Consider the following 14,536-nt stretch of genomic DNA (forward strand, 5'->3'; position numbering starts at 1 on the left):
TGTCCTCCTCGTATACTTCCCATAATAACTTGCACGCTAATATCAATAGTGTTTCATGAGGCTCGGACTTCAGACTTCATCACAACTTCGATGGTTTCCGTAAAGTTTAAAAAGAGGAAGTCGAATTGATATCCTGGGTAATGAATTGAACAGAGCGGAAGTCACTAAATATATTTTGGCACGAAAAGAATTTTAATCGGGATGGTTGTGAGCACACATTAGATTTTTTGCCTTGAACTGATTCTACATGGCTAATGCCAAGAAAAATCTATTTCTTGATCTATTTTTGAAGTTAATATATAGAGAGAGAGGGATACTCTAATAAATACAGTCTATGTAGAGAGAGAGAAGGCGAGAGGATATCTCTAATAAACACAATCTTTGAATCTGCACCAGATACAACCCAAGGTAACTACTACTTGTTATGAAAGGGAGATTCTTCCTATGCATTTTAGGAAGCACTAGTTGTGTTGCCATATCATACACACAGTTAGAATGGTGTTAGTTTGGTAGAGGAAATCCAAAATATTAGCCTACAATGTAGACTACCCAACCATTTTTACATATAGAGTCAACTGTATTTAGCATGGCCTAATACATATGCATACAACACAATCACCTGCTTGATATGCATCAAACAAATTAGACTCTCAAAACATGCACTTGTATGGACATTAACGTACATATCATTTCCTTCAAAAGGTGCAGCAGTCATCCCACTTTCTTCCTACCATTAACTCACAAGCATAACAATCCCGACAGTAAAATATCTCTCGAGTAATTTGCAAATACTAGCAAAGAAATTGTCTAAAACCATGTCTTACATCCCTCATTTATTATCAAATCCAAATACCTTCTTTATCAATTTCCACTTAAACCTTCAACTAATGGCTGACGATGTAGCAGCCCACTCCCCAGAGAAAAGCCACCAGCAACCAAATTCAAACAAAATGCAGTGGAGAATACCAGAGTCTGAGTCATGTTGTGATTTATGCAAAACAAAATTATCTGGGAGTTCTGCAATGAGTTCAAAACTTGATTTGAGACAGCAGTTGCCCCATAGCCTTACCAAAATTATACATATATTATTTGGAGAGAGGCAAAGGGCCAAATATGGTTGTAAAGCATGCTTACGATTTGATTTAATATGACCCACACTTGCTGTCAAACATATAAAGAGATACATAGAATTGCTATGAACATGCTTGACAAAAGTTTGACATATTATATAGGATTTTCGAAGATGTGCCTTGAGAAAAACCAATAATGATCTTGATAAGATGAAGGATGCTCTTCATGTATTCTTCTTGCTATCAGAACGTGAAAACTTTCGATCAAATGCTGCTAACTGGCTTCGAAGATTTTGATTGTCCTCCAATAAGCGATCATATTCAAGAAGGAATCCCTCTGATTGCTTCCTAAGAGCAAGAGCATTTGCTTCAGCTGCCTCGGCTTCTCTTTCCTTTTCTTTTGACTCCAATGTTAACTTTTGCAGCTTCTGCTTCAGGTCAGCAATTTCATCCTTCAACAACTTCATCTCATTGGACCCTTCTTTATCTTCTTTGAGGCGGAAGTATTCTTCTTGAGAACTTTTAGCCTGCTTTCTTAAAGACTCCATGTTCATTCGTAACCCAGATGACTCTCGGATGTAATGGTGAAGGCGATCAATGATTATTGCAAGAAAGAGTGCAAACCCTGCAATTGCACACCACAAAAAATCAACCTTCAAAATCAAAAAAAAAAGAAAAATATAGCCAAGAGCTCCGACTAAAGATGTATTTAGAAAATATTGAAAAATGGATTACACAACAAATGAATCAGATCTGACAGTCGCAAAGGCTGTCCAAACTCGTCTCCAAAAAGCTAAAACATTAAAATAAGCTAGAATCTAAGAAATTAATGTACTACATATCAATAAATTACATCCTAGGCTGTGTTGAAATTCTATTATGGTTAAGTCGCAGCAAGAACGCTACTTAAAGGAACAAATGCCAGATACCTTCCAATAGCGTTTGTTGTTGAAGTATGGCATCAATTTACGCCCAAAAAAAAGCATTCCTTGTGGTAAAAATCTGTCTAGGGTTGGATTCTCAAGGTATGAACAATGATTCAGATCCACGTTTCTTTGAAATTTAAAAATATATATTTAGTCATCGTTAGTGAATTTGGGCAAAATTAAAATATGTGAAAATCTTGAAAATAGATTAATCAACAAAGGCAAGAGATTGACAGTCACAAATCCTATCCAAACTCATCTTCACAAAACTTATAAGCATTAACGAATGCTAGAATCTAAGACCAAGGGATTTCTCAAATTGATCAACAATTTATATTAGCCCCTATATGGTTCCCATTTCTATAGTTTGACAGTTCTGATCTATTACGTGTCTGGATAGTCATTATTACTCGACGGGATCCTGTCGATCGCTATATTCTAATCTATTAGATCCACTAACTTCCAATTAAGTGCAGGTTAACAAAATTCTTGTATGCAAGTTAAAATAGTTTCTATGTAAGCACCAAGTCCCAAGATATTGCACTTTCGTTATGAACTATCCCTACCTTGTTCAGCTTCATATCTCTATAAGCAATTTCCACTGTTTTTTGTATGTGTCTATAATCAACTCTCTCCATACGTTTTTAACAAATCAGTCATTGCAAAATTTTACAAAGATCCCTTCCTATACATTTTTATGAGCTCAGTTCTTTTAGATAATAATTATTATAATGGAACTAAGAATTAACATTATTTTCCCGCACAACTTTGTTAATTTCCATTTTGCAGTGATCTCCCTGGCTTCAGCAATTTTAAGAGATCTAGTATAGGCACCAGATGACCAAATATATAAGTTCTTTGACTTAATGGACACAATTTTTAGATGAGCATAAGGGAAATAATATGCATGTATAAATTTGGAGAAACCAAAGAGATAGAATGTATAAATTGGTAAAAACAAAGACGGCATAATCCAAACGAATATATCTGATATTGTAATCTCTTTAAATACAAACAAAGAGATAGCACCTCAAAAATTAAAAATACCAGAGGATAGATGAAATGGCTGAAAGAAGAGAACAAACCAACTACATCTTTAAAAACTAACGAATGAAATCAAGAAGAACAGAAATAATCGCATAAATGATCTTCACATAGGAAACATGCAAGGAGACAATTCTCTATCATGACCCCACTTATCATTTATATTATGTAACAAAAAGAAAATTTATTACGTATTGTGAGGAAATTGTCCTGATTCTGTACGTTGAGAGCCTAGCACGATGCCCTATTTGCCTAAGATGCGCATGAGATTCTAGGTTAATATTGCTGGCATTATAAGTTGTTTTTGACTCTTTTGGCAATGAGCTTAGGCACATGAGATATATAATATTTAGAAGGCCAACAATTAAAAATGGGTAGCTAGAGCTCTCAAGGACTAGGGATGCAATTTATTAGTATAGCACACCATTAAGGAGCTCACAGTTCAAGTAGGTGGCAATGAGCTGGAAAGGACTTACAAACCTCAACCCCCCGAGATCTTAATTTATTAACCCTTCCTCAACTAGCAAGTTAGTCTTCTTAATCAAATAGGAACCCACTTCATTTATGGTTAAGTAATTTTTTTTGAAGAACAAATAAGTGCAGCTAAGTTCAAGATAGCTACATCAATCAGACAACAAGGGAATTAAGAAACCCCTGTCCACAAAAGCTAGAAAGGCCATCATATGAGCCCAGGCCCCTGGGGGGAGGGGACTCAACATCACGGCAGAATGCATGTTGGTGAACTCATAGGAGTAGAGCCAACTCCTGCCTAAAACTCCACAAATCCCCAAGAAAAAGGGGGTCAGGTACATCATTGAATGTAATTTACAACAATGTTTCCACAAAAAACCAATTGCAACCAAATGAACTGAAAACCAAAGTAACTGACCTGCAATTACTGAACCACAAAGCTTAGTGTTAAGTAATTGCAGGACATTCTTCCTAATTAGGCATGCACACAAGCAAACATTCTCTCTCTAAACTACACGGGGAATAATTGTATGATGTACATATTGTATCATCATTCATGCATTTGGAAGAAAAGGTTGTCTTCTCCCCTATGTTGCAGAAAATATCTAGTATAGGACCATACTAGGTTCCTTTTCATACTGAAACATGAAAACACGTGGTATGGCCTTGACATGTATGTTCAGCTGAACAAATGGCCCCCACGCGTGGAAAACACATTTCATACAACCGGAAACACATTTTATGGCCATACCAATGTCCGTACAATACATTTCCAACACTAAATCTGCCTTTTTTCCAAGGCAGTACTAAATCTGCATGTTTTGACTTGGATTGACTCAGTTTTTTTTACTAGGCTTGACCAGAAGTGCTACGATTAATAATAATAATAAATTCTTGAAGTAAAAGTTGACATTTCCTTTACCTTTCCTCTTTATCCAAAGATAGCATTTCCCTCATCTTTCTTTTTTATCTAAAAGCTGACATTTCCTTTATCTTTCTTTTTTATCCAAAGTTGGCATTTCCTCTATCTTTCATTTTACTTAAATTTTTAACATTACCATTAATTGTTTCAGGATATTTGAGAGTGGTTGCAACATCTTCAGAATTCACATGGAGAATGTAGACTTTCATGTCCCATTCAAAATTCACAATACTTGACAGTTTTCAGCATTTCAGGATTGGCAGGATTGCAGCATTTTCATTATATTCTATCACATATGAGGGTATGGGATTGGCATTTAATCAAGAGCACCAAGCCCTTTATGTACCTTAACATTGGTAGCATTGAATTATGAACTCCTTTGTCATGGCTTTAACAAAAATTGCCCTTCATTCAAGCCAAAACCATTGAGTAGGAATGTAAAGCCATATTTTAAGGCTTGGATTAGGAGTTTCATCAAAATTGGATAGACTTGATTGATGTACCTTGAGAATCTAGAGGCAAAGGGTGTTACTAATGATGAGTATCCCAACATAAGCGATGGTGGAACATTGCTTATCATTTATATTTATCATTTAAATGTTCTTGCTCATTTGTCATGGCTTTAGCAAAAATACCCTAATTGTTAGTAGTGCTGATTGTTGAACTCCTTTGTCACGGCTTTAAAAGAAATGTACCCTTCATTCAAGCCAAAATCATTGATTAGGCATGTGAAATCATATGATAAGGATTGGATTAGGAAGCTTCATCAATACTGGGTGGTGTCCATTGATGTCCTATTGACAGGGAGAAATGCACCGCCAACGATTGTAAGAGGATTTCCCCAGTATGAAGTCCCAATTAGACCTCACAACATTTGGGATAGGCATCCCATCCAGTATGTCGGCCTAGCTGCCACCATGAATGTTTGAGAATTAGACTTTGGACGAGTTGAACAAGAAGAAGGGAAATCCTAATGATACCCTAATGAGATGCAAGTTGGAATAGCTTTGGAAATACATTAAACAACACATACAAAGGATATTACAACAGATAAGTATATGAACATGAATCTCAAAGAAAGATTGTTAGCAAACCTTAATTAACATAAATGAACAAGGAAGAAATCTAGTTACCAGTTGTAAAGTAGTTTGCAATTAATAACCAGTATGAAAGCATATGTAAATCAGCAAACCATTCCAAGTAAGGTGTAAGTTTCCAATTAACAAAATAGTTCTTCAATCTTCAACACATAAATAGGCAATCACGTACCATTGAGAAGCTACAAGAATAGACTTACAAGTTTCAATAACACGTGAATGAAATGCTTGTTGTGGCCAGAAAGAGCTTCTCAATATTGATGCCAAAATATCCAATGCACTATTACACAAAGTATCCAAGAGATCCAATAGTGGAAATGCAAAATTGTCACTTGATCTTTGAAAGGAATGTACAAGCTTTCCCTTTCCAAAGTGCTCTAAGGTGTCCAAAACTAAAAGTCCTTTCTAACTAGCCATGAGGGTATATTTATACAAAGTTAGGTGACCTTTCACCTTCCATGACTTTTCAAATAACCTCATGACTTTTCAGCTTCTTCTAAGACTAATTTCTATTTCACTTTTAATTCTAATTCTACATTATTTACATAATTACATGGAATTCCAAAATAGCCAAAGGTATGGTTTGAACTTGCATTTCTTGACTTAGGTAAGTGTGCCATGCTATTTAATCAGCAGCTATGGATAGTACTTGGCTCGATATCAGGCTCTCACAGGCAATCTCACAATCGAAAGAATCAGGCACTATTTTCTTCATGTTTGCTTCTACTCGGTGGAATAGGGTGGAGAGCATTGTATGCAACTTTGTTGGTTCTACCATGTGTTCCACAATAGCTTTTCGGATGGGCTTTAGATTATTCCGAGCAATGGCCATCCTGCATGCATCTATGAATTCTTGAATTTTTCGCTGAATGTCTTGTTCTAGCCTCACTTCCCCACATGCTCCAATGGAGACTATTTATTATGGCCTGATAAGAACTATTATCATGCTATGACATTGTCAATAATCACTCATTATCCTGACCACATCTTTTCGTAGCTTCTCATGGGCTTGGATGATCAATTTCATTTTTGCCTTAACCCTTTCCCTGGCAATTTCATCCTTTCTTGGTAGATCAATTGGGGCATTAGGATATTTTGTGTCTCTCTCATACATTATATCCACGGCGGTCGACGTATCTCTTAACAGCGTGCCTTTTGCCTTGTGTTCATTTTGAATGGCCATGTGTGAGGAAGCTACCTTCTAAAGCTTGAATAGTTCTCTCTACAGTTGTTTCATGATGTCTTCTACTACTCTGATTTCTTCTAGTGCCACTGCTCAGAAGTCATCTTCATGGGAACTTGAGGTCGACAAAGTTTGATTCTCTTTTTAAAGCCTCTCGTTCTCCTGTTGCGAATTGGCCAAATTCTTCTCCAATTCTTTGATCTTATTCAACAAATGCTCAATGTTCTTCTTTGTAGCAACAAAGAATGCAAATCTTGTAGAATCTATTGCCATAGGATTGTTCATAGTATCTACCACTATATCTTGTTCGGTGGTCACCAAGATCGGTTTGGCCGAATCTCAGGCTACGTACTGCCTTTCTTGAACAATTCTATTTGAGCCGCAACTGAATCTGAAGCTTGAAAGATCAAACATCTGATTTTCTTCTTCAACCGGGATACCCATCTCTCCGAGTGCCATATGTCCTCTGGTGAGTGGTGTAGAAGGCTCAATATCCATGGGAGGTAATATGACTTGTGCTTCATTTTGAGCTTGCTCCTTTTGCTTAATTTCTTCTTGTGCTTTCTTGTCAGCCATTTCTTTTGCATGTCTTTCTTCTTCATGTTTCTTCTGGCTTTATCCTACTTCTTTTCTTCTCCTTGTTTCTGCCTTTCCTCTTCTCGTTTTCTGTTTTCTTCTTCCCGCTTTTTCTTTTTCTCCTCCTTTTGATTCTTCCTTTTCTCTTCCCCTTTCTTCCTTTTTTCCTCCTCTTTCTTCCTTTTCTCCTCCTTTTGATTCTTCTTTTTCTCTTCCTCTTTCTTCCTTTTCTCCTCCTCTTTCTTGGCTTCTTGTTTTGCTTTTAGCATTTTTTCACTTTCTTTGTTGCATCTTTCTCCCTTTCTCTCTTATGGGTAGCTTTTTGTCTTAGGCATCTTTGCCTTTGGATGATCCTCTATTTGTAGGTTCGGCATCATTTGTAGGTTGGGAACTACCCATTCCCTTTTGTGCATCTAAGGCTTTTGCAACATTGTAAAAGTTCTTGAACTTTTCTTTTTCCTCATCGATGCTTGGTGTATAAATCCATTTGTATTTTAGCTAATTAGGTGACCTTTCACCTTCAACGACTTTTCAAATAACTTCATGACTTTTCAGCTTCTTCTAAGACTAATTTCTATTTCACTTTTAATTCTAATTCTACATTATTTACATAATTACATGGAATTCCAAAATAGCCAAAGGTATGGTTTGAACTTGCATTTCTTGACTTAGGTAAGTGTGCCATGCTATTTAATCCACAGCTATGGATAGTACTTGGCTCGATATCAGGCTCTCACAGGCAATCTCACAATCGAAAGAACCGGGCACTATTTTCTTCATGATTGCTTCTACTCGGTGGAATAGCGTGGAGAGCATTGTATGCAACTTTGTTGGTTTTACCATGTGTTCCACAATAGCTTTTCGGGTGGGCTTTAGATTATTCCGAGCAATGGCCATCCTGCATGCATCTATGAATTCTTGAATTTTTCGCTGAATGTCTTGTTCTAGCCTCACTTCCCCACATGCTCCAATGGAGACTATTTATTATGGCCTGATAAGAACTATTATCATGCTATGGCATTGTCAATAATCACTCATTATCCTGACCACATCTTTTCGTAGCTTCTCATGGGCTTCGATGATCAATTTGATTTTTGCCTTAACCCTTTCCCTGGCCATTTCCTCCTTTCTTGGTAGATCAATTGGGGCATTAGGATATTTTGTGTCTCTCTCATACATTATATCCACGGCGGTAGACGTATATCTTAACAGCGTGCCTTTTGCCTTGTGTTCATTTTGAATGGCCATGTGTGAGGAGGCTACCTTCTAAAGCTTGAATAGTTCTTTCTACAGTTGTTTCATGATGTCTTCTACTACTCTGATTTCTTCTAGTGCCACTGCTCAAAAGTCATCTTCATGGGAACTTGAGGTCGACAAAGTTTGATTCTCTTTTTAAAGCCTCTCGTTCTCCTGTTGCGAATTGGCCAAATTCTTCTCCAATTCTTTGATCTTATTCAACAAATGCTCAATGTTCTTCTCTGTAGCAACAAGAATGCAAATCTTGTAGAATCTATTGCCATAGGATTGTTCATAGTATCTACCACTATATCTTGTTCGGTGGTCACTGAGATCGGTTTGGCCGGATCTCACGCTACATACTGCCTTTCTTGAACAATTCTAATTGAGCCGCAATTGAATCTAAAGCTTGAAAGATCAAACATCTGATTTTCTTCTTCAACCGAGATACCCATCTCTCCGAGTGCCATATGTCCTCTGGTGAGTGGTGTAGAAGGCTCAATATCCATGGGAGGTAATATGACTTGTGCTTCATTTTGAGCTTGCTCCTTTTGCTTAATTTCTTCTTGTGCTTTCTTGTCAGCCATTTCTTTTGCATGTCTTTCTTCTTCATGTTTCTTCTAGCTTTATCCTGCTTCTTTTCTTCTCCTTGTTTCTGCCTTTCCTCTTCTCGTTTTCTGTTTTCTTCTTCCCGCTTTTCCCTTTTCTCCTCCTTTTGATTCTTCCTTTTCTCTTCCTCTTTCTTCCTTTTTTCCTCCTCTTTCTTCCTTTTCTCCTCCTTTTGATTCTTCTTTTTCTCTTCCTCTTTCTTCCTTTTCTCCTCCTCTTTCTTGGCTTCTTGTTTTGCTTTTAGCATTTTTTCACTTTCTTTGTTGCATCTTTCTCCCTTTCTCTCTTATGGGTAGCTTTTTGTCTTAGGCATCTTTGCCTTTGGATGATCCTCTGTTTGTAGGTTCGGCATCATTTGTAGGTTGGGAACTACCCATTCCCTTTTGTGCATCTAAGGCTTTTGCAACATTGTAAAAGCTCTTGAACTTTTCTTTTTCCTCATCGATGCTTGGTGTATAAATCCATTTGTATTTTAGCTAATTACAGTGAATTATACAAAGTTAGGTGACCTTTCACCTTCAACGACTTTTCAAATACCTTCATGACTTTTCAGCTTCTTCTAAGACTAATTTCTATTTCACTTTTAATTCTAATTCTACATTATTTACATAATTACATGGAATTCCAAAATAGCCAAAGATATGGTTTGAACTTGCATTTCTTGACTTAGGTAAGTGTGCCATGCTATTTAATCAGCAGCTATGGATAGTACTTGGCTCGATATCAGGCTCTCACAGGCAATCTCACAATCGAAAGAACCGAGCACTATTTTCTTCATGTTTGCTTATACTCGGTGGAATAGCGTGGAGAGCATTGTATGCAACTTTGTTGGTTCTACCACGTGTTCCACAATAGCTTTTCTGGTGGGATGTAGATCATTCTGAGCAATGGCCATCCTGCATGCATCTATGAATTCTTGAATTTATCATTGAATGTCTTGTTCTAGCCTCACTTCCCCACATGCTCCAATGGAGACTATTTATTATGGCCTGATAAGAACTATTATCATGCTATGGCATTGTCAATAATCACTCATTATCCTGACCACATCTTTCCGTAGCTTCTCATGGGCTTGGATGATCAATTTAATTTTTGCCTTAACCCTTTCCCTGGCCATTTCATCCTTTCTTGGTAGATCAATTGGGGCATTACGATATTTTGTGTCTCTCTCATACATTATATCCACGGCGGTTGACGTATCTCTTAACAGTGTGCCTTTTGCCTTGTGTTCATTTTGAATGGCCATGTGTGAGGACGCTACCTTCTAAAGCTTGAATAGTTCTTTCTACAGTTGTTTCATGATGTCTTCTACTACTCTGATTTCTTCTAGTGCCACTGCTCAGAAGTCATCTTCATGGGAACTTGAGGTCGACAAAGTTTGATTCTCTTTTTAAAGCCTCTCGTTCTCCTGTTGCGAATTGGCCAAATTATTCTCCAATTCTTTGATCTTATTCAACAAATGCTCAATGTTCTTCTCTGTAGCAACAAAGAATGCAAATTTTGTAGAATCTATTTCCATAGGATTGTTCATAGTATCTACCACTATATCTTGTTCGGTGGTCACCGAGATCGGTTTGGCTAGATCTCACGCTACGTACTGCCTTTCTTGAACAATTCTATTTGAGCCGCAATTGAATCTGAAGCTTGAAAGATCAAACATCTGATTTTCTTCTTCAACTGAGATACCCATCTCTCCGAGTGGCATATGTCCTCTGGTGAGTGGTGTAGAAGGCTCAATATCCATGGGAGGTAATATGACTTGTGCTTCATTTTGAGCTTGCTCCTTTTGCTTAATTTCTTCTTGTGCTTTCTTGTCAGCCATTTCTTTTGCATGTCTTTCTTCTTCATGTTTCTTCTGGCTTTATCCTGCTTCTTTTCTTCTCCTTGTTTCTACCTTTCCTCTTCTCATTTTCTGTTTTCTTCTTCCCGCTTTTTCTTTTTCTCCTCCTTTTGATTCTTCCTTTTCTCTTCCCCTTTCTTCCTTTTTTCCTCCTCTTTCTTCCTTTTCTCCTCCTTTTGATTCTTCTTTTTCTCTTCCTCTTTCTTCCTTTTCTCCTCCTCTTTCTTGGCTTCTTGTTTTGCTTTTAGCATTTTTTCACTTTCTTTGTTGCATCTTTCTCCCTTTCTCTCTTATGGGTAGCTTTTTGTCTTAGGCATCTTTGCCTTTGGATGATCCTCTGTTTGTAGGTTCAGTATCATTTGAAGGTTGGGAACTACCCATTCCCTTTTGTGCATCTAAGGCTTTTGCAACATTGTAAAAGTTCTTGAACTTTTCTTTTTCCTCATCGATGCTTGGTGTATAAATCCATTTGTATTTTAGCTAATTACAGTTACTTGCAGCAATGCCCCTGTAATCATATCTGTGAAAACTTAGCTCACCAAACCTAAAGCATTCCAAATCACTAGCCTATGCTTCTGCTTCTTTGTAACATCTAACATAGTACGTGCCTACATATATCGAGAAAGGGGGCCATGGTGCCTTCTTTGTGCGGACTAGCATACCTCCAAGTCCTGTTGTTCCTGGTATGCTACTTTCTACAAGATTACTTTATTTGTGACAAACAAAGGAAGTTGGTGAGGTGGTTTGAGGGCTCTGAATTGTTAGTTTTTGTAGCATCGGGCAGGTGTTCTAGTCTTGATTTGTGTCTAAGAAACTAAGGAACATGATATCTCCAAACCGAGAAAAGGTTTTGGAGAAAATAGCTAGAGACCACTCAATTAAGTTAATTGATGAATAATTAAAAATGCATAAGTCTAAGTTAGGAAACTTGATTAATAAACAACAATCAATTGAAAAGATTGAGAAAGCTCTAGAGACTCACACGGATTGAGTCTAAGATGATCTTAGTCGCTGATGAGGATCTAATCATGGTTGTTGAAGCTCCAGCGAGAGATTATAAGAGCAGTTTGATGGGATGAGGAGCGACACAATTGTGTAGAGCGAGTTTCCTTAGTAGATCGAGTTATCTAGATGAGCTTCAGCAAGGAAGAAGAGAGTTCGAGCCAGAAGGAGAGCAGTGATTGAAGTAGCAATAGCAGAGAGATCCGAAGGATTTTTCCAGTGCCAACAAAGGAGAGGTCGAATTATCTGCAGAGAGAGGCCAAGCAGCCAGAAAACCCAGTTCAAGTTGCTAGAAGAGGGTTTGCAGACTTGTCAGAGATCAGATCGAGTTCCAGGAGGCATAGTGAATTCCTTCTAGTAACTAAGGGAGGCAGGACAGCTCACTAGGAGCCAACTAGCAGGTCGTGTGAATTATTCAGGCCTGGCAATGCGCATTTTTGGAAGAGCGAATTGTTGGAGAAGAGTGCAAGCAGGGTCAGAGGGGCCAAGTTGGGTTGCAGAAGGGAGAAAATTTCTCCAAATTATTTTGCCAAGATATTTGTTGGAGGATTGCTAGTAAGGCATCTAGATTATTGTACTCATAATTTTACTGTTGCATAATAATAATAAAAACCCTCATTTGTTGCACCTGTTTCCCCTTCGAGGTTTTTTCGAGGACATTAGTCCAAAATAACTATGTTATTTGTGTGCATCTATTTTCTTAGTTCTAGATTTATTTCCGCAACATATTTATTTTATTGTGAGGATTGCAGTAGTGAGCTATTCATTGTTTGTCGTTAATTTAATTATCTAAAGACAAATAAATTGCATTAATTAGGAGAATAGTTTCCAGTTACTGCAATCGAGTAATTTTCACATGAATACTCTGATATACATTGCATCCACCAGTGTAAACCAATCAGCGATATCATGCAATGCTCCCTTGCTTGGTCGTACATACAAGGTGATTCGTCATTCAAAAGATTGTGATACGAGGGTGAGATGAATCCTTCAGCTATCTTGTGATACATTACCCTGTAACCAGTATCTCGTAAGTGTCAACAGTAGATATGCACTAGTGGTATGTCTAGAGCCAAATTCCATCACCATCCTAATACCTCAAGCTGACATCTTGAGCATATGGCATTTAGTAGATACCTAAAACTCAGGTTATCTTCCTGCAGGTGGATTCTGAGCTTGTTTTACATTTGTCCTAAAGGAAGCTGCTAGAATCTCTGCCCAATTGAATATGCTTCCCACTTGGGTACATGTGTATATTAGTGGTACCCAATTCTCTTCAAACAATTATGCATTTGGCCCACCATGCAATCGGCAATACATATCCAATACCATTTGATATGCCTTTCTCAACAACTTGGTCTTATATACCCCATCAACTCGAAGTCAAAACTTATTAGGGCATTGCCACCAGGTCCTCATGACATCCTTACTAAGGCAAAACCATCAAACCACTTTGTTGTAAGTGCCACTTCATAGCTTGCCAGTTTGTAATATTCAGCAATACGAGGATATACATATGCAGCTATAGATAAGCCATTGTTGTCCCAAATGGTCATGTCTCTTATGTCAATACATTTTATTATCCATTATATAGCTTTTGCACATGAGGGGACAACACGATGTGATGTTACTTTATGCAACCAAGAATTCCTCACATTCTAATGTACTTCACTATCTTCCTCACCTTGAAGAACTTATTTATGAGTAAACAAATGATAGATTCCAGACCAAGTCATAGGTATCGATTTATCAATATAGCAAGTTGTGTTTGCATATACCAAAGTTGAGATTATAGAACTTTCCTTTGTTCCTTCTTCACCACCTTCAGCAATCTCTTTTCCCGGCCTTCTTTTAGGTGGTGTCATCTCTTCTATTAACAAGTAAATACTGAAGCACACAAAATCTATAGTATCTGACATCTCAAAAATATTCATGGTAATAGACAATGTTAGGAAAACCCAAAAACAATTGTAATGCATTAGGCAAAAGATTAGGCATGTGTATAGCAAGTCAATGCGTTGTTGCACAAACTATAGGGAAAGGTTGCATCGAAGAGGGAATGCGCTACAGTGACGCAAATTAGGCTTTGATATAGTGTCATCGCGCAAGGAAACGAAGTAAGTAACAATGAGGGGACTATGTCGTTGTGAAAGGGAAAGGGTTCAATTTCAAAAGAAGGAATGTGTCATTGTGCAAAGGAAGAGGGGAGCCAGAGGTTGGGCTTCGCGTTATAGCAACATAGATGGAAGGAAGAACGTGTCATAGTGCAAGGGCAAGAGTAGCGGAGGTGGTAAAAGTTCAAGTAACAATTCGGTTTGAGAGCCTTGTTGCATTGGGAAAGGGTAGTTATCTGATGAAGGATCTTGCATCGTTGCACAAAGGACTGCGAGAGATTTGGTTTTGACTCGACACCATAGCATAGCGTACACCTGAAACGATATGTCGTGGCACAAGAAAACGTGGAGGCTCGCGTTGTTGCAGGAATGGGAATATAGAAGAATGAGGAAAATAGCTAAGTGTGGGAGTAAGGAAGAATGACGACTGATGAATGAGGGAGACA

The 14,536-nt window shown here is 37.8% G+C and overlaps 1 protein-coding gene across 1 annotated transcript in view; it reads right to left on the reverse strand.

The window, feature by feature from the left end:
* Positions 1-747: 747 nt before the first annotated feature.
* Positions 748-14,536, reverse strand: part of LOC149228610 (uncharacterized) — a 100,884-nt gene continuing 87,095 nt past the window's right edge. Inside the window, exon 2 of the mRNA XM_089378288.1 lies at positions 748-1,695. Coding sequence (XP_089234414.1) covers positions 1,295-1,695 — 401 coding nt within the window. The 3' untranslated portion in view covers positions 748-1,294. The remainder of the gene's footprint in view (positions 1,696-14,536) is intronic.

This window comes from Pinus tabuliformis, chromosome J, assembly GCF_031772625.1.
Source record: "Pinus tabuliformis cultivar Carrire ecotype Pingquan chromosome J, CPIR1, whole genome shotgun sequence".
NCBI lineage: Eukaryota > Viridiplantae > Streptophyta > Pinopsida > Pinales > Pinaceae > Pinus > Pinus tabuliformis.